The sequence below is a fragment of the Aythya marila genome, assembly GCF_965140915.1.
Source record: "Aythya marila genome assembly, chromosome: 2".
Classification (NCBI taxonomy): Eukaryota; Metazoa; Chordata; class Aves; order Anseriformes; family Anatidae; genus Aythya; species Aythya marila.
Genome location: NC_139043.1, coordinates 24,180,478 through 24,201,454, shown reverse-complemented (window position 1 = coordinate 24,201,454; position 20,977 = coordinate 24,180,478). Strand labels below are relative to the sequence as shown.

Sequence of the window (20,977 nt, the reverse complement as noted above, 5' to 3'; positions counted from 1 at the left end):
AGTAAAGAAAAGGAATGACGGTGGAGATAGGGATCTGCCGAAAACTGTGATGTAGGCAGTTCAAAAGGCAAAGTCTGCCATATGATAAAGGACCCCATGGCAGCACTGAGCTATTCAGCTGGGTAAAACATAAAGAAAAATGAAATGATGGACATTCTATTTGGGTAACAGGGAGTAATGAATATACATTTCTAATTCATTAGATATGGTGATAAGCGATCTGTTTCCATTACTGCCAGGGTATATATATTTGACCAATCTAAAATCTTCAAAAATTAAGCAGATTTAATGCATTTTATCCACTCCTCTTCCCCCTCCCCACAACACACACCCAGACCAAGTCCAAACCTTCCTTGTTTTGCAGATGGAAATGCACCCTGAGCACTGGGGTTCCCACAGGAATAAGGTATGATGGACCCAGCGCTGTACACAGACCACATTTATCCCTGTTGAGACAGAATGCTGGGGGAGGCTGACATGGATTATTTACCTTAAAAGGTAAAATGTGACCTCATGTCTGCCCTTATCTGTTTTCTGGTTTAGGTTAAATGAAGGAAGGGCTGACAGTGCTCTCTGTTTACTTACTGACTACTTTCTGCTGGAATTCTGTTGTCTTTCAGAAAATTTGGGACATACAGGACACCTATCCATCATAACTGCACACAGTCCGTATACAAAAGCAAGCGACTACAAAGCTAAGTTTCTTCACATTCCAATCTGTTTTCCACTTGGATGTGCACTAAAAGCAAAGAAATCACTGGCTTTTGCAAAGAATTCACAATGGGACTGGGTGTGCATGTGCGTGCGTATATGTGTGTGTGTTTTACACATCACAGATTCAGTAACTGTGCCAAAAGGGCCAAACACAGCACTGAAATTCCTTTTTATTACATGGCATTTTTTCCAGTGCCACAAAATAGGCTATGAACTTCCAAGAACGTGGTAAGTAAAATCTGTGATCTACAAAATTTATATCCTAGGTCTCAGACCTTAGAATAAATACAGTTAATAAACGAAGGAAGAGATAAGTGAGAGAGAGGGCAAAGCTTCAAACAGTTCCATGACTCCTTCAAACAGGAGTCATGGAACAACTCATTTTACGTATGTTCACATATTAATCATTGTGGTTTTGCTTTTTAGTAGTATCCACTTACCCTTAGAACATAACCTTATACATGTACTGTGTTTGCTTTGAACTTGTAGACTATTTTAGACTAAAAAGACACTGTCATTTTTTGCTTCAAATACTGAAGATCAACCATCTTTTGAGAAACAGATCTTAATGTTAAGAAAAAAATGGACAATATGTTTCTAAAATCCTCTTTCCCTCCCTTTATTTCTCGACCACTGCATGCTTGTAGATCAATGTAAGATGATCAACTGTTTTATCGTCACAGTCTAGATTTATTTATTTATTTATTAGGAGATGGGGGTTTGTGGTGGGCTTGTTTGTTTAAATTTATGCATTATCATGGTCACAATGCATAGTGGATTAACAACAGAAAGTCAGAATATACCACAAAAAGTATGCTTCTCTCAAAAATGACCTGAAAATTTTGACAATTCCTCAGTGTTAGCAAGAAACTGAGTTGGTCTCATACAAATAAAATAGTTTAGAAACACCAGACAGAAAAAGAAACTTTGCAGATATTACCTGGTGGACCTCCTGCTTTTTTGCCCTTTTTTGCTTTAGCTGATCTTGGGTAGAATTTCTTCCTAGAGTCTTACAAATGGAGGTGTTTTTCTACCTCTTGTGCTTCTATAAGGACTCATGCATTCAGATTGAGTTCTATTTACTCTCTGTCTTTCACAGTAACTCAGGGAAAGAATTAGATTTCTAAACCACTCTGTTCCACTGAGGTACATTTCAAACATCTTTCCAAATCCCCAAGTGCGTTGTGGTTTCTCTATCCTGCATTTAGGATTCTCACAAAAGGAGAGAGGACTACATTATTCGGTCTTGTGAAATAAGCAATGTTGTGACTTACTGGTAGCCTTCCTACTTTTGATACCATGCAAATTAGTACAGTAGTTTCCTGGAAAGCCATGAAGTTGGAGATGATTACAGGAAATGAGCAGTACAGCCTACACAAGACAGCAACTACAGTACTTGAAAATTCAGAAATTCTCATCTTCTAGTTTCTTTGAGGAAATATGGCAAAGGTTAATGATCCAAATCAATGTTCCATCAGCTAAGAAAGTAAAAATCAAGACTTATGCTTAAAGTTCCTGGTCAATGATTTTGACAGGGTCAGGTCAAGAAGTCTTCTGTGTGCCTTACTCTATCTAAACATACCTCCTAAAGATTTTAATATATATGTAAATGGCCTTTTAAGATATTTAATGTAGGGGTAGGACTTGGTTAAAAAAAAAAAAAAACGGTGTAAGGCAAACTCTTAGAAAAAAGATTTTGAGATACACATATCGATTTACTTCAAAAAGCAGTTAACAATTCAGATGGAAAATAAAATTAGAAAGTGATTGGTATTAAAGCCATGGAATGCAGACAAAAAAAAAAAAAAGAAAAGAAAAAGGACATGGCTGAATCCTAGGTTCAATTTAAGGATTGTTTTATACTGCCCTATTTAATTTGAAACATAATACATAAAACAAAATTTGAAATTTTACTGATTGAACTACATTTCATCAACAACTGCTCATATTACATAGAATTGTTTAGATGACCTTGGGCCTTACTAAATTTTTCTACACATCCACCTCCTCAAAAAAAAGACATATGCAATTCATACTGTGTTTTTACACACAAATAATGATGAAAGGAGTGACTGACATGGACTGTGGACTGCATGCTTGAGCTCCTTCCTGGCTATAAAGTGATTCACAAAGATGGGTAACTTCACAGAATGCACACTAGCAGGTTCCAGTGATGCCTCAGAAATTTGGAGAAGAAAAGAAGAGATACAGAAATGGGATGATGAGTATGTGATTCCCTCACTCACTGCTGCCGCCTGATCTTCCCTAGAGAGTCAAGGAACAAAACAGGATTCATTAAGGACAGAAAACTCAGGATTTGAGTGAATGTCAAAGAACTGCAGGAATGCTTTCCTGGTTAGTTTGAGGGACTGTCAGACACTTACTCCTTCCTTGCTGCTATTCTTCATTTGGATTATGAAGCTCCTAGAAGCTAAGAAATCACTGAATCAAAATTGCAAAACCAGAAGCCATCTGGTTAAAATAAAATAAAATAAATAAATTAAAAAAAAAAAAACGAGGAATAATGGCTAAATTCCTTTTTCTACTTCAGGCTACATTTCTTTTACTTGCAAGAAAATGTGGATTTGAGGGGAATATTTGCTGTCTAACTCTAACTACATTTTTCTAGTTCTGAATGACAACTTCTTTGGTTGTGAACACAGGACATGTACAGGTCTGTGACCCACGACACACAGTCCCAGGAAGAGAGGTTATCTGTACTTGCCTGACTTCCTAGCCAAAACATTCTTCTGCACATGTCAAAACAGCTGCTGCCAGATGCAGACAGACACCATAGGTCCCTCAAATATATCTCAGGGTTAAAGTCTAGCAGGTCTACTCAGGTTTGAGTGGTTACTGATCCTTGTCTTTACTCCATTGAGATAACCTACTTGGAGATTTTTAAGAAAACTTGCTCTCCTTTCATAACAGAAGTCTAATTTTCAAACTCCATACAAGTAACTAGCATATCACTTCCCCAAACAAAGCAGCAGTGCAGATACTGAGTAATGGATACCTTCTGAACTCTTCAAACTCATTTCCAGATTTTTACTTAAACGTTAGTTGAGCATCTGGAGAGCTACCCAAGGTGTGAAAAATTCTCTCAGGGTATCTGTATAGAGGATATTTTTATTCCAATATTCTCCTCTCTTTATTGCTTTGCAAAGGACTGAGGCTGTGCATTCATTAGAGCACACTATGGCAGCCAATATTCACAGTGCGATTCTGAAAGAACTTTGCACTGAAAAGTTATCTGAAAGGTAAAGAATGTCTGTGCTTACAGTGCTTTATTAACTCTTTGTTTTGGCAAACTAGCAGACTGTTAATGGCAAGCTTTTTATATGAAATGCAAAACAGAAAACACTCATCTGTAAGTCTCTGTACAAATATTTTGATTAAGACAGTCTTTTCAAAAAATCTGATTCTGATTCACATTAGGTAGAGAAAGGGAAATTCAACAGCCTGTGGTTACTCAATAAAACAAACCCTGGCTACTCCATTGCTAACTTGAAATCTTTGATGGATGAAATAAAATGAAAGCTGAAAAAAATAATTAAGGATCAGAACATTAAGCAAACACTCCTCAGCATTTAACCAAGAGACTGTATAAGCACAAGACCGAAACTTCTGAGAGACATCCACATTTAATATATAAAAGAGAAAATTCCTTAACAAGAAGAGATATAGTTCACAAAACAGTTCATCAGGAACAGCTTGCAGCCTTTAAATCTCATTTACTCAGCCCGCAATGGTATTGTTGTGTCTAGGTTAGTTTTGATAACAGGGCCAGCTCTACTCCCACCAAAGACCATGGCATTCCCCCATTGTCTTCAGGACAAGCAGAGCTTGAGTCAGAGCCTCTAAAACATACCATGATAAAAGACTCTGGAAGGTACCATGGTCCCATACTATGTTTTTCACATTTTTGAGAAAAGTAATGGGGAAGAAAATCTATATAGTTCATTAATACTTATATGAAAATACAGACCAGTGAAACAGTTGAATGGTTAGCAGCATGAATAACCACAGGCTAGCTATAGCGCCTGGAATGAAGAGTTTCCCTGCAGTGTTACCATTGCAGAATGTCTCAGAGAAAAAATAAGCATTTTGTAAAGCTGATATTTTATATAAGCATTCTTTTAAGTCTCTTAACAGTCATCAGACCTTGTACTCTTCATTTCAGATTAAATTTCTTAAACTAAATCTAAATGCTTTATTTATTTTTAAATCCGTATTTTCTAAGAGTGTGTAGTCTTTCCTGGAAATTAAATCATGCAACTGGAATTGGCTTCTGATTTTATGCATACTGACTAAGCTTTAAAAATGAGATATGTTATAATTCAACTTGCAATAGAAACATGTCTTTCTACAACAGCAGCTTACAAGAAAAAACCATCAAGGTGCTCAAAAAACAAAACAGTGTCCCGTGTCAATAACGAATGCAGCTCATATCTACCACGTTCTGTTAAATTGCTAAAATTGCCCAGATAAACCATTTGAGAGTATGTCAGGTTTAATTAATACAACATGACCTGATCATTTCCACAGTTAGGAAGAAAGAAGTTCACATGCTTTAAATCCAAAGCTCAACCTGGAGATTATGCTAAGTTGCTTCATTCATAGTCCACACTCCTCCGCACATGTCAGGAGGACAGCATTTGTCCCCTCTAGTGATAAACAAATTATACATGAAATCAATTCCACTTCACAATAATTTTCCCTATTGGGTATTATCTTTCCTCCTCTGCTCCCTCCAGTTAAGCTTGCATCCTGTAACTTGCTAATGAGCTGGGGGCTTTCTGTTCCAGGTGGCACCCCCTGCCTCGAAGTCATGACATTTCCCATTTTGAATGCTGCTAGCATTTTTCAACAGCTCCTGCTAACTAGCCTTTTTGACCCGCACTAAGAGGAACTCATCTGATCGAATCCTCTAACCTGCCAATCATTCCAGCAAATGATCTTCACAGTCACTCCCAAGGCAGGAGGTGGGGGGGAAAGAGAGAGAAAGAGAGAGCAGGAGATGGAGAGAGAGGGAGAAAGCTAGCACGAGAGTGATGGAGCAGGCAAGCAGGCAGCCTCTGCAGCTACCTAATGAGAGTGCTTTAGGTCTCTGAGGCAGCTGAAACATTGAAAAACTGGTGGGAAAATTAGGGCAGAACTGAATGCCTGGTGCTGTAATTACTGATTTCTTTCCATCCTGAGATCATTTTGAGAGCAATACCTCCGAGATGTGCCATTTTCTGAAGAGCACAAATTAATTTTACCATATAAATAGAAAACAGATATATCTTTCCCTGCCACCATCAACATGTAAACCTCATAATTCTGCTCTGCCAAATGGCATTCTTTACAGAATTAATTAGGAGCTGTAAGCTTGTTAAATGAGTGTCTTCACCTAGGGATGATTATGAATATTTTTTGTTGTTGAAGTAAGCCATAAACAGCATTTTTACCCTAATTTAAATGCTGACAACATTTACACCTCTGTGTTTACAAGCATCTGCACACAGATACATAAAACAACGAATACGATATCTACATAGTCTGGATGTGACTTTGTGGGCTGAAACCAAGCAGAGTTATGATAATGACTAAGTTATTTCAATTTTGTTCTTTTTATGATGTGACAGGTTACTTACTGTTGAATCTTTCAAGCCCACAAGAAGAGATTTAATTGTGAATTTTTTCTGCCTTCAGATAACTAGCTTTATTTTTCACCAAACTTAGCGGATAGACTGTTTACTAACTAGATTTTAACAGACATGCAATGCATATAGTGAAGATGAGAGGTACTAAAAGCAATTGCAGAGTAAAAATTTCATGAAGAAAATTAATAACATTGCTTACATCATGACATTACATGCTGTGACTGTATTGTTAGAATACACGTGCCAGAAAGTATAATGCACAATTAGTCCTTACATTAACTTCAAAAGAGTTATAGAAATGGATGTACAGAATTAATTGCAAGGTACTAATAGCAGAGAATGATCACCCATAATTCCCAATACAAAATACATTTACACTGAAAAACAACATTAATAATTTATAAGTGGGACATCAAATTACAGAAATAGCCAACTTTGTCTCAGGTTCTTAAAATATCAGAACAAACGGATTCAGTTATTCCTTTGTATCACCTATTTTTACATCAGAGATTTTACTATTTTTTCTGATTTTTTTTGTTGTTTGTTTGTTTTCCCCCCTCTGACTTTTCATACTGCTTTAACAATGGAGCATGTGGGACATCCCCTTTCCACTTGTACACAAAAACTATGGGGCAGAATACATCCATATATTTTTATTAGCTGAGTTTTAAATTATCACTGCATTTTTGCATTATTAGGCAAGCTTCTCCCCACAGCTAGTATTCGATACATAAATACTTTCATTGGGGCTGCCTTCAGAAAGAATTTTGCACTGGTTGGTTTAGTTCCTTTGTTTCACAGAGAATCAGGCAACATAAACTACATACTCAAAATACCAACATAAAGCTCTCTCCTCGCAGAAAAATAAATTGGTATATGGCATTACTATTTTTTTTTTTTTGACTTTGCTGAAAGTAAAATGTTTCGTTAATTTTGAATGCTGCAAATGATGCCTCAGAGGCAATGCCTCTCATTAGCTTTGCTGTCTCTCTAGGTTACAGGCCGTGTGTCAGCACTGGAAGACTCTGCTTTGTCTGGAAACCTCAGTTTCTCCCCTTCAGTGGTTCCACTTTTCCTCTTAGACAAAGCCTAACTGAGGAGTCACGTGATGAAATAATCCTAGAGGAGAGATGACTGTCCATGGGAGAATAGGGATAGTTTAGAACAGCTTTTGCCTCCCTTCCAGTCATTGTCATTTATACATTGTCCCCTCTGCATTCAAATGTCATCCCAGGCTATCAGCCCACTTCAACTCAAACCACCTTTTATGCCTAGACACTTCTTAAAGCATCAATGGACCACAAAGCCTGTCTAGTGGGAATCGCTTGCTATCCTAATATTAATAATACAATACAGTGCACTTCTGGCATAGAGAGTTCCACCTTCTGTGTCCTAAACAATCTGGAAAGACAGAAAAACAGCACTGCAACTGAGCACATGCATTCATGCAAATATCACTAATATATCTCCTACAGCATAAGCAACTGTTAAATTAAAACCTCTACACTAAAAATGATTTAGAAGTGAATCTTCACAGTGCTGAAGGCAAGTTATCATGCATTAGAAATGAACTAAAAATAGGCTCCAGACTATGCAATGGTACAAGAAAACATGATATTGTTCCTTGAAAAAAGTTCATCTGTAATAGTGTAATGCTTCCTTTTTCTCCTGCCAGCTCTGTAGCTGATTTGGCCACAAAATGCCGCAACTTAAAAAAATCATGCCAGTAAGTATGCAGTCAGTAATTTCATGCAGAATGACATAGGGTATATAATTGCAAGGAAGATATCAATCTTGCCTAGCTATGGGGGTTTGAAATACTTGTCCTACCAAGTATAATTGGTAACAACAAATGTGAAGTTGCTTTCTCTCTGTCCTGCTCACTTTCTTTTCTTTGCCTTCAGCCCTAAAGAAACTCCCAGACTAATTCTCCACCCAGAATCCTTTCCATGTTTTTGGAAATCCCATTAATGCTTCCTTATTTCCATGCAGCAGCCTTCCCCTTTCCTCAAATCCCTTTTACACTCTTCCCATGTAGCTCAGGACACCCATGAAGAATGCTCTTTCATTCAATAGGTGTATGCCAGATGGAGGCCACATCCTACCCAGACAAATGTTTTCCCAAAACCTTTCCAGAGTCCTCTGACCTTTCCATCATCACAGCCTGATGATGTGATGCACTTCAGCACTCCTGTTGTGAAGTGTTGCTTCTGATACAGGAATTTCAGGCACAGGCGCTGATGTTGTCCTGACTTTTCAGGCTGTGGATTCAAAAGGCTCTGAGCACTAGTGTTCAGACAGCCTAGAGAGACCTCAAGAAGGCCTTCACTGGTTCACCTTCCCCAAAGCTGTGCATTAGGTTACCTGTTCTCACTAAGGACTTTTTATTATGAAAGCCAAGAGTGTACTTCCCCCTGCTTCTTGGTATGACAGTGTATTTATGACTATTGTCATAGCTGACAGGAGCTGTTACAGTACCACTAAACTTATTTTCAGGTCCCCCTGGCTCCTGGGTCAGGTGCTGGGTGACCCTTTCCTGCGGCACACTGTGGGCAGCTGGCAGACTTCTGTGTGGGCACCAGCTCCACCTTCCATCCCCACGTGTGGCTTAAGGGAGACGGGGGTTTTATATGACAAGGGCCTTGCTATGCCCTCAGTCTATTTCACCATCTGCACATATTCTACTGATGACAGTGGGATTTTCTTTATGGCTGAAGAGGGCAAAACTCAGTCTATAACTCTTATTTTAAACTAATAGGAATAAGATAATAAATTCTCAGATATCAAAAGGAGAATGTAGTCCAGTGCCTGGAGTTTTTCCCTTGTGTGTTAAATTTAGGGCATATTCTATCAGTGTGGTGATCTTATTCTTTGATATTAAGTAAAACACAGCTGGAACAGTCTCATAAAACCATTATGTTGTTAACATATGAAAATAATGGCACTAAAAGTATCAGAGAGCCAAAAAATGTCTTGGATCCTGCAGTTATCTTTCACAGCTTAGCACTAATTTAACATTTTACAAAATTGATGTTACAATTTCAACTCTGTTTAGTACTGTTATTACTGGACTCAAACCCAAACTGCTTTCAGCTGCCCACCACAACTGCATCTTATTAGCCTTTTCATGAAAGCCAGATTATGCAAATCCAGTATTAGTTAAATAATTAAACTGACCCTCAACATTCATGTATAGACATTGTCTGGTACTAAAAAATGCAGGAGAAATTTAAACCTCCCATCTTCAGTACTTAGCACTTCATCTTTTTCAAGCAGTACAAACAATGCAGCAGCACAATGACTGTACACATCTACTTGTGTTTATCTATTAAGAAAAAAGTGCATTTCAAAATGAAACTTAACTGCTGTGCTCTTAGGCTCTGCTTTTCTCTCATAAACCAGGTTTACACTGGATTTCAAAATCTAAAAAACACTGTTGGCTACTTTTGGCTTTTGATTAAATCTACAATGACAGAATGTGGCTCACATACAGTAGATGAGTCCAGGATTTCCCTTTTATGCAGACCTTCCTTCATTATAATTACTATGGTTTCATCCCCTGAAGCTGGACAGATGAAGACTTAGAAGCACAGTACACTGTTTTCTACAGTGATTCAGCAACGCTGGGATACCCAGGACAGACTAAAAGCAGGCAAGTGGTGAATTAGAATGACTTTCCAGCACTGCCTGCTGACACATACACTGCTAGGCGATAGCTTCCCTGCAGCTTGGCTCGGGCAAAGCAGGCAAAATTCGGTTTCCCCACAGCAGTGCTAAAGAGGCATTCTTACACAATTTGTAAGTGCAACATTGAAGATTTTAAAAGCCCCCCCCCCCAAAAAAAAAAATAAAAATGAAACAACGTGGATAGGGCTACAGCAGTCACCTCTGCAGCTAGCAAGAAGAAAAGGGTAATTTTACATAGTGGTTCTGGGCTTCTGAGCACCCCTGGTCAGAAGAAAGGAAATCAGACAAGCTCTTCAGTAAGTAGCCCTTTTTGCCATTATACTGGTAACTGTCACCTATTCAGCTTTATTTTGTTTTACACAGCTGAGCTGACCCGAATGACGACATCGTCCCTTCGATTGGCTGGGCTTGTGTCAGTTGCCAGCTCGAATGGACACAGAAGAAAGAATTCGGCATCGTGCCATTGAAATTCAGGACCGCTCGGACGCATGTGCGCGTGGTGAAGCAATACAAATAAAGACCACTTTTTGTTTTGCTCCAGTGAATTGTCAAAGAGATTTCGAAAGCCAGGGGATCTCATTATGATAATACAGGTTAAATACTTTAAAAGCATATGGTGTTACCGTCCTGAATGAAGCTGTCCCTGCCGACTGCGCGAAGCACACAATAGGCCAGAAGCACATCTCGTGTCTCTGCCCAACCAATGGGAGCTAGGGATTATAGATCACCACGAGAAAACACGGCGTGCTATCTAGTATCAGGTACTGCTTTGTCTTTCCCATTACAATTTGACTCATCCTTCTCCGGAGAAGAATAAGCTCTAACCACATATTCCACTGGCCAAAGGAAAAAGTAGCTCTAGAGTTTGTCATGGTCCAGCCTAATCTTGATAAAACGCAACACGTAGAGATGGGTGAAGATAATACACAATGTATCTCAACAGTACATCTAGAACGCTTCCACAAAGATGCTTCCTGTCCATTGGGAAACAAAATACAAAAAAACAACCAAAAACAGAAAATACCATGAAAAACAAACAAACAAACAAAAAAACACAAAACAAATAAACAAACAAGAACAACCAACAACAAAACAGTGAAAACCAGCAGGCACAATTTTTTATTTATTTATTTTTCTTTTGCATTATCACAAAGCTTTAAAGATACTTGGATATGGTCACAAGATTTCTTCCCTTTCTCCCTGAAACACTAATTCACTGCTGACTGATTCCTCTCTGTAAAATTGAGCTCATTACTACATATTTACTAATTTTCTCCAATTGGGCGCAGTCTGAAAATTGACCTTGGTAGCTTCAAATGTCATCTCGTTCCCTGTGGGCACTGAAATAATGTGTTGTCTCTCTCCTGGAGTCCATGACAATGACACAATTTAGTCCACAAATACTCTATTAGTAGTAGAGGTCTGACAGGCATTATCGAGGTTTTCAGAAACATGTCTCAGGTTACTGCTATTTCAGGGATTTTTTGGATTTGTAAGCAGCTATGCTGCAGTCAAGCAACTGAAGCACTACAATATTTTACAGAGTAAAATTCTCAGGGATGCACCAGTTTCTTCAGCTGCTCCTTGAAGCTATTTCTGAGGGTAGCAGATGAGCTCTAACAAACGATGACACAGCCATTTACGAAGTTACTGCCTTTAGCTCCTCTCCTTCACCAATCTGCCAGAAATTGCTGCTTCCAAAGTTGGCAGATGCTGATGTTTGCCAATGCCTCAGCCACTCCTGGGCAAAGCCTAGCCTCTCTGCTTTCTAAAACCTAGAGAAAGGTGGATTTAATTCAGCGGGTGCACTGTTAGGGCAGTAGCTTCTGGCAAGCATGTGGAGAGCACAGCAGGAGGTGATAATTTCTTAAATTATCACAGCAAGATTTGGCACTGTTTGTTTGTTGGAGCTCTCTATTTTATTCTCTATTCTGCCCTGAAAAATAGTAAATGAGGAAGAAAGGACTGGACTCAACAGACAAAAGACATAAAACTAGAATTTTCTTCTGCACCTCTGTGCTTCTGAAATCAGTTGAAGATGGTTCCTTTTTTTATTGTTATTATTATTATTTTGCATCTGTCTTCTAATAAATTCCAATACAATGTATAAATGTGTAAAAAAAATAATACATATATATATATATATATATATATAAAGACAGAACTATTCCCCCTCCCCCACATTTTCCCCATCACCTGAGAGGATTTAGAGATCAAGTGCCTAAAGATATTTCTCTTTAGCAGCTTCCTGATGAATACTGGAACACTTCAAAACATTTGCAATGGAAATACTTAGCTGCTATTTTAGATGCGAACTATACAAATGAACTGGACTGTTCATACTCCAAAATTCAGGTTCGCTGCAAACACAGTCAGGAGCAAGGATCCTATCCCTTTGACAAGGCCATCATAAATGCTCTGCTGTGTTTTCATGTGCACCAGTCATTCTACACCTGGATACTGAGGCACTCAGATATGTTTTGAAAAAAGGCTCCTTTTTACACCATGTAGTAAGGAACAGTTGCTTCAAAAGTGCAATTTGTTGGATCTATTTTAGATGCCTTCTCTGGGACAAGAAGACCCAAGCTCCAGAAGTACTTTTTTCTCTTTAACTGCAAAGGATAGTCTAGCAATTAGCTCGGATGCAAACATCTACCTACAGTTAAATAGATTCCACCCCTTCCCATCTTCCATACCAACACTATATATGCAAAGTCTGTTCAAGAAGTTGGGTAAAAATATGTCCAAGAGATGGTCTATGAGTATTTTGTTCCCTCTGCTTTTTTCATATTCTGATTGGCACTTTTTCTTTAACCCCACTGGGTGTGATGTTATCCATCATTCTCACTGATACTTCAACAACTTGTTGTTTATCTACTAATCACCTCACCTACCTGATACCTTCATGGGTCTGTTTTTTCTGTGTTTTTTTTTTTGTTTGTTTGTTTGTTTTTTGTTTTGGTTTGGTTTTGTTTTGTTTTGTACGTCCTGTTGCTTCACTGAGCCTTGTGAATGGAGACCTTAACTGAATATCTCATAACAACATCCTACTTGTCAGTCACTACTTTACTACTTAAAATGACAGCCACCTGCTACTCAGATTAAGCCTTCAGCAGACCTCCCTTTCACATTATCAAAACTTCAGTCTTTTTTTCCAGCTCCGTTCACTCTCAGCACTGAGTGTTCTTTCTACTTGCTTGTTGGTCTCATTCCTTTAAAGGTTTCCATTCATCCTAATGATTCCTTAGCAAGGTCCAGGTTCCATGTCCACATTGCTTCTGCCTCCCCTAATATTCTAATTTCATCTGATCAAGCCCCAATTCTCTAAATAGTATAAGTAAGAGGACTTTTATTTTGAACAGATACTCTTCAAGTGTTACCTGTTTTCCCCCATATTAAGGAACAAATCAAATACTGCAATCAGGAACTGGTCTTTATTGCACTGTACACACCTAATACAACACAGTCCCAAGCCATGATGGAAAACTGAAATCAATAACGTACACAAACCACAACTTAACATTTGTTAAGCATCTCCAGATCTTATACAATAAAAGGTGCTTTTCTGTATTAAAGCTGTGGTTGAATAGTCACAACAGTACAGCAATGAACATCAAAGGTACACATGGCTCTCTCTTTCTGCTTACAGATAAAATTTTTAAGAGTCGTCTGTGTCTGCTTAAGCAGATTCAGTAGGAATGATCAATCTGTTTTCTTTTGTGTTATCTTACATGCTGGTTTTCAAATAAAACTTTTTATTACGTATTTTGTATAAATGAAAAAAATCATTTGTTTGGAGGCAACAGAAAGGAGATTCTGTACATTAGGAATGAGATTCTGTACTTAAGCTTCCACACAAAAGGTCTTTAGCACAGATGGGCACATTCTAAATTTACTTTAGATGAATGATATGTCACGTTAGAACAGACAAGGTTGAAGAGATGTCTGCAGGGACACAGCCCCAGGAAAAAGTAGGGATTAGCTTGTCAATAAAGATGTAAACAGACTGCTCTGAGGCAGCCTCATTTCTGACATTAGAAAATCTTAAATGGTTTGCTGCCAAAGAGCATGTGCAAAAATTGGGGCAGTCTGTCAAGACTGAAATCTATTCATTTCAGTTTTCAGCACTTGTCTGCCAGGCAAATGAACTCTTTTACATTACAGGGTTAAAAAACATTGCATGTAAACATACAGCAGTAAAAAAGTGAATATAATTCATTAGGGAAAATTACATCTGATACCATAACAAGCAGACATAGCTGAAGATAGACTTCATGCAAATATAAACCACATAAATACCAGAGTATACCTTTCAATAGGTACAAGAGCAGCAGAAGAGAGTTAATACTGTGATATAACAACCACTCCCTGCATTAAGTCAGTAAGCAGCCCCACTACTCACCTGCCCTTCTCTGGTTCTGTTCTATTATCTGAACTTAAATTACATGCTATTTCACTGCTGAAGAACTATGCTGAAGATGGGGTATCAAACCCCCAAGGGGTATCAAAGCCATCCAAGAACAAGAAGAGTTCAAGCAGATCCAGCGATATCGATCAAATTTATTAACATGTCAACACTTCTGTCTCCATCAAGAACATCCTTCTGCTATCAAGGCTACCGAATCTACTATTATTTTTTTTGTCCTTGCCCTCAGTTTTAACTAGAGAACTGGAAAGAGGTATTTTATCTTTCCTTATCCTACTAGGGGAAAAAAATCAGTCCAAATTAAAGGCAACCCAATGTTTAATCTGCTGGCACTGACTTCAGCAATGTTTCCTGTCAGTCACACTGATCCTGCCCACAAGACCAAGAATTTACACTAATTTTATTGACAAATCTATACTGCAAAAACAGATTATCTGCCTGATCATGTGTAATTTAAGAAATGTGCAGTTCAATTTTATATTGTGTCTTCAGAAAACTAAACAGTATTTTCAAAGATACACCTTCCAATAATCATGTCTTACCTGCATTATCTGTTGTGAACATAGGTATTCTTCAATGTTTGCTGTTTGATACACCTTTGCCGTAGCTATTGTTTTTTCCAAAGACTCTCATACTTTCTCCAGTCTCTGGTTGTAATCTTACATTCGGTACAGTAAAAATAGAAGACACTGCAAAAAAGAACATCAGATCAGAAACTCTGATTTTTCCCCAAAAAGTAGCAATTTAAAAATAATTAGCTAATATCTGTGGCAAACACAATACTGAATAAATCAATACAGCTTTTATATATACCATCAATTATGCAAACAAGAACTGTAAAAATTCTGAATGCAAAGGAATGGTATGTATGATGGAGGCTGTATGATGCACATATTTTCTATTGCTTAAGCCTTGTTTTAAAAAAACAAAACCAAAATCAATCAACACAGCAAAATGAAATAATAAACAAAACAACAACAGCAAAAAACACAACTGGTTCCAGGGGGAGTGTTTGCTAGTCTTTGCACTGCTTTGTAATTCATATTTTCCTTTTTAAAATTTCCTCTCTGACAGCGTTTAGGAATAAGTATGAACATGAAAATATACAGCAGGGTTTTGCAATAATGTGACATCACATATTCCGTCTTCCAAATCTTAATGCCAGTAGAAATGAGTTATTAGACTTAATGTTATTAAGTGTTAAAGACAACTAGGTTTGTTTAAAATATTCCAAAAATTCAAAAAGCTTTCACATAAAGCAAATCCTTCTTGCATTTCTACGTAACACCAGGCAACTAATTAGTAGTATACATGACATTAATCATAGGGATCTAACTACAAATGGCTAAGGACACACACTGATTATATGAAAACTCATTTTTACTTTGGATGCCTCAAAAAAGATGGGGAAAAATGGCTGGTTTTCAGTATCTTCTGAGAGCAAATGTCCATACAAAAATATCCTCAGATAGCTGCCAGTGAATGACTGCATGAGGAAATGTTAACAGTCTGCTTGTTTAAAGAATTAATCAGGGCCATAGTACTTTTTTGCTTTGTTTTGTTTGTCTGCTTGTTTGTGTTTTCACTAGTATAGATGTAATTTTGTGGAGATACTTTTTATTTTTTTATGTACGAGATCTTTACACCATATTTTTGACATCTCATCTTGAATGTCCTATTCTGCTGTCCTTGGTAACATAGATTCTGAATTACATATTCTATCCAAATAAATCAATAATATGAGCTTTCAGGTATGAAAGCAGAAAAGGGGAAGGACTAAAATTACTATTTTCAATAGAAAATAACAAGAACACATATTTAGTAACAGGACTTAATCTACAGATTAGTACTCAGGTCTGAGATGAATGAGGGTGGCGTTACTTTATAAACTGTACTGTATTCACAGACAATTTTTTTTTTTTCAGAATTGCAAAAGTCTTGTCTTTTTAATGCAACATTTTAAAAAATTGACAGCAGCTAGATGTTAGATCTTATTTGGAAATTGAATTTCCAAGCCAATTGAAATTATGCCTTGGCTCGAAACCAAAAGAAACCAAAAATCAAACTTTTTGTGAATAAACTCTCAAATCTTTCAAATAAATTTTGCATATGTATTTAAAAATAAAACACAAGATCAAAATGCTATCCTGTAAAATATTACAGAGAATATAAATACATAGTACTAAAGTCAAAACAGAAAGAGACAGGGTTGTTAAGGTTGTGGGTTTTTTTGTGTATGTGGGGGTGGTGGTGTTTTTTTTTTTTACATATCTGATTTAGGCAGAGTCACTGTACTTCTGTACTATGATTCCAAATAAACAATATTTTCTGATTGAAAATCATACGATCTTTTTTTTTTTTTTTCTTTATCTTTTTCTTTTTTCTTTTCCTCTCTTCTGCTTCACCTGTGAGTCTTTCATTGTTTTTGGTTCTAAATCCCGATATTTGCAGTTCAGCACTAGGATGAAATTGGACAAAACAGATTCCATGATGAATACTATCATGCACATTTCCATCGTGCATGAAGTCTCAATGTATTTACACCTGCATTTAATGAATTATCATTAGCAAGTCCTTCCCAATGTAAAATATTAACCCAGAGAACTAGAATTGCAAAAAGTGGTAATTTCACGACACAGTAAACATTTTCCCATCTCTCCAAAGTATATGACTTCTTTGTTTTGGAAATATGTTTACAAGTATATCCAACTCATACTAAATAGAAATGATTGTAGTATTTGATACTGGGATTGTCCTTTCTTGCATCTGGATTTATGCTTCATAATGATTATCTACTAGCCACAGAAATAGTCTTTCTGTAACTCAAAATTTTACTGGAGGCATTTAGAAGAACCTTGCTTTAAAATATAATGATTTTTCATCTTTATTCTCCCCCCTTCAAAAGGTTTCACTGCTCCTGATGTTTAACGTTATGCAAAGACGTGTTTCTGCCAATGAATATCGCCTTATGGTTATGCTTCTGCAAATAACCTGCTGTGAGCTGATAAAAGGATTAATGCAGCCAAAATTCTTAATCTGTGAAATTACAAATTAAATTCTCATATTAAAAATACCACCCTGAGGTATTTTTTGTGGTTTTAATTCCCCTCTGGTGTTCTGCATACATTGTGCTTGTTAATGACTAGGACAAGACTGTCTCTGTTGGCAGCCTGCTGCAGAGTGATAATGTGTAGGCATTTACTTCACTGATAGAACTGGATTTAACCACTGACTGATAAACTAAGTGGCAAGTGGGTAATAAGTCCATATTAACAGAAAAGTACTACTGCAGAATTCAGAATTCAAAATCCTGGCTAGACTGAATCACACAGTCAGAAGGATTGAGATGTCACCAGTGAAGAGTGATTTTTGTTTTCCATTTAGTGGAAAAGGATAAATGAACTGGCATTCTTGATGTTTCATTAGTCCTGAAGAAATGAATCTCTTTGCATCAATTTCAGCAAAGACAGACTTTCAACAGTACCCTTAATTTACACTGCACCTTTTGAATTTTCAGCTTGTGAAGTGCCACAGTCAGAAAACTGACTGGTGTGGGCAGAGGAGGAAACTATGAATCTTTTTGCAGAGCAAGGACAAGGTCCGTGATGTAGCCTATGCTGTACAAGAATTGGTATTGCCAGTTCAGTTTTAATGTTCACATTCTACAAATGGAGCAGAGCAGAGTCTTTAGAGCAGAGTCAGGAGTAGGGTACTTGGAGTGCCAGTCCACAGTACTAGCTCAAAATGTAACCATTACAGATGTTGAGGATGGAAAAGCTAAACTTTTGGGAAATTAAAGTTTTCTTAATGAGACTGAAGTAAACAAAATCTATTGTGGATTAATATTCAGAATGTGAACTCATTTTTTACAAGCAAAGCTTTAAATTAGCCATAATTAAACACACATTATGTTGTTGCATATCTGAAAATTTTGCTTTGACGTACTGGATTTAGATATTTTGCTAATGAGAGTATGTTGGAAAGGAGAAAATAGCAACCACTGTTCTAATGAAAGCATGCTTCCCTTCCTTATATTGTGCTAAATCAAAATAGTGATTGGTATTCCCCTATGAAACCTATTTTTAATGCCAGAATCTTCATCAAAAATTTCATGCATGGTAATATTTTTCCACAAAATAAATAGTAGTGAATTTTAACACTCTGGAAAAGGTATGGACATATATGAAATAAATGAATTGCAAATATTAAAGAGATAACTGACAAAATACATATCAATAGGATAATATTTGCCAAGTCAACTGGAAAGCATTTTGTTTAATAAAATAAATTAAAAGATGGATATAAATTCTGAAAGCTTTCTCAGTTAGTAATATCATCTCCCATTCTCTTCTTACACTGTTTAATTCAGGAAATTAAGCAATTTTCTACTTTGTGTTTCTCAGACTTCTGAATGCCAATCTCTTTCTTAAAGGTTACTGTTAAAACAGATAGAGATTCTGTGAATCAAACATAGCTGGATTTTTATCCTGTATGCTGCAGCTAGTTAAGAAGTACTGTATGTTATAAAGTGAAAAGCACTAAATATGTAAATTGTATTTTTCCTTTTGCTTTATGACAATTCAGATAATTCTCTTGGCTGCACACATAATCAAATACAAAGATAGCTAGCTGCAGACTGCAGAGTAGAGATAGCAAAAAAAAAAAAAATCCATTTTTTCCTGTGTCAAGCTAACTATGTAATTTCAAATACACAATTGCTGTCACGTATTTTGTGTGTGGATGTGCAGGTCCACGAAGGAGTTTGCATGTGAGTGTTAGCATACATACAAGTATACACACATGCATCTGTGTGAACTAGTGTCTTTGTTTTCAATCGATTCAGAGGTGGTTATACTCACTATCAGTTAACTCCCATAGCCGTGGGGGCAGATCACTGAAATACTCATGGCTCAGGGCTGCCTGTGCTGACAATCTGTTCTTTGGGAAACACTGGAGTAGTTTGGAGGCTAGATCTTCTGCATGATTCACATAGCTGAGCCTGAAACACAAACAAGAAGGTTTTTTCTGAAAAATAGTCTCATTATCCTGTTTACTAATACCATCTGCAGTCAGCACAGTTGAAATGAGTCTTGCTAGCCAGTATAAAGACAAAGTCTGTTTGGGGGTGCTACTGGGAAACACATTCCTCAGGTTAGAAAGTCAATGAATTATTTCTGGATTGACAGCACAAAATTCATGCACATTTTACATATATAGAGCACCTATTATACCATATCACAAATGCCCTACCTAGTACCCTAAAGGATTGTGAGCAACAGCATCTAGAAAGCAACTGTTCTGATTCCTTCATTTACATTTTCTTCGAGCATACTGACAGGCTGAGAATTTACAGCACTGGAGACAAGCGTTTATTACTATCTAAAATAATGAAATCCAAGTTTAAAATAACAGTAGTATTTACCCAACTTTGTGAAGTATCAGATTTTAAAATTCAATGATAATTAACATATAACATCAAGTTTCATAAAGACATTTGTCTTTTGTGAAGTGTTTTTGATTTATTTTTGACTTACTTTTCATATATTCACATGGCAGAAGGCTGACTCTTCATTAAGTGTAAATACAATGCAAACATTAAATTGTAAGTGAATTATCTTTTCTAACCTACCTAGGGAATTCTGATAAAACGTAGTGCTTTACTGACAGGTAAAGCACTACCTCCCCATGTTTGGGGGTATTATATGAAAATAGAGACTAAAAATAAAAGATTTAGAGGGAACAGAATAAAATGGTGATAATCAGGATGTGGCTTTGTTCTACTATTCTACAGCCACCTCCTAAATTTCCAAAGCCACCAAACTTCTTGTAATACACAGTCCAAGAAGAAGTGCTGAATCTTGTAGACATCATGTTGCTACTATTAGTAAGTAACTGTATAAATTCAGTCATGCCTTTGCTCAGTAAAGATCTTTTGTCAGGTAAAAATGCTAAAATATATTAAAGGTCTTCTATTTTCCACTGTGCTAGTTTACCAATACAGATATAGTAGACTGCAGTCCAAAATACTTCAGTATTTGAAAAAGAAGGTGTTGGCATCCTCTAAAATCAGAAAACCTACAGCATTTTTCTTGCAAATTCTCGTTCTTGTTCAGTTCAAGATGGCTTTCTGGAGTAGCGTTCAATGAACATGGATTACAAAGCAGTACTCATATTTTCATGCATTTGAATTGCATAAGGTATAAAAATATACTTTATACTTTATAGGATATACGATTAGGTGAAAACCCTGCAACAATGAATAGACAACATTGAAAATTATAAATGAAATAATATTAAATTGTTATTCTACTGAGAGATTTAAGTCTCAAATGTCATAGACACAGCCTTTCTTGTCCACACTATGTATGAAAAAAAAAACACAAGTCAAAAGCATCTCCTCACATTTTGCTCTTGAGATTTTTGCACATAGTATAGTAGTGCAAACCTACTAGTACATATACTAGTAGGTATAAGTGATTAGTAGACTAAATCATGTGCTAAC

The 20,977-nt window shown here is 36.8% G+C and overlaps 1 protein-coding gene across 6 annotated transcripts in view; it reads right to left on the bottom strand.

Annotated features, from left to right (window-relative positions):
* Positions 1-20,977, bottom strand: part of CDK14 (cyclin dependent kinase 14) — a 329,577-nt gene that overhangs the window by 49,038 nt on the left and 259,562 nt on the right. For all 6 annotated transcript variants that reach the window (XR_014317025.1, XM_082754727.1, XM_082754726.1 and 3 more), the window contains 2 exons: positions 19,335-19,474; positions 15,018-15,164 (listed from right to left, as the gene is read on the bottom strand). Coding sequence is in view for 5 of the 6 variants with exons in the window: in XM_082754727.1 (XP_082610853.1) it covers positions 15,049-15,164; positions 19,335-19,474 (256 nt within the window). In the remaining variant the exon portion in view is untranslated. The remainder of the gene's footprint in view (positions 1-15,017; positions 15,165-19,334; positions 19,475-20,977) is intronic.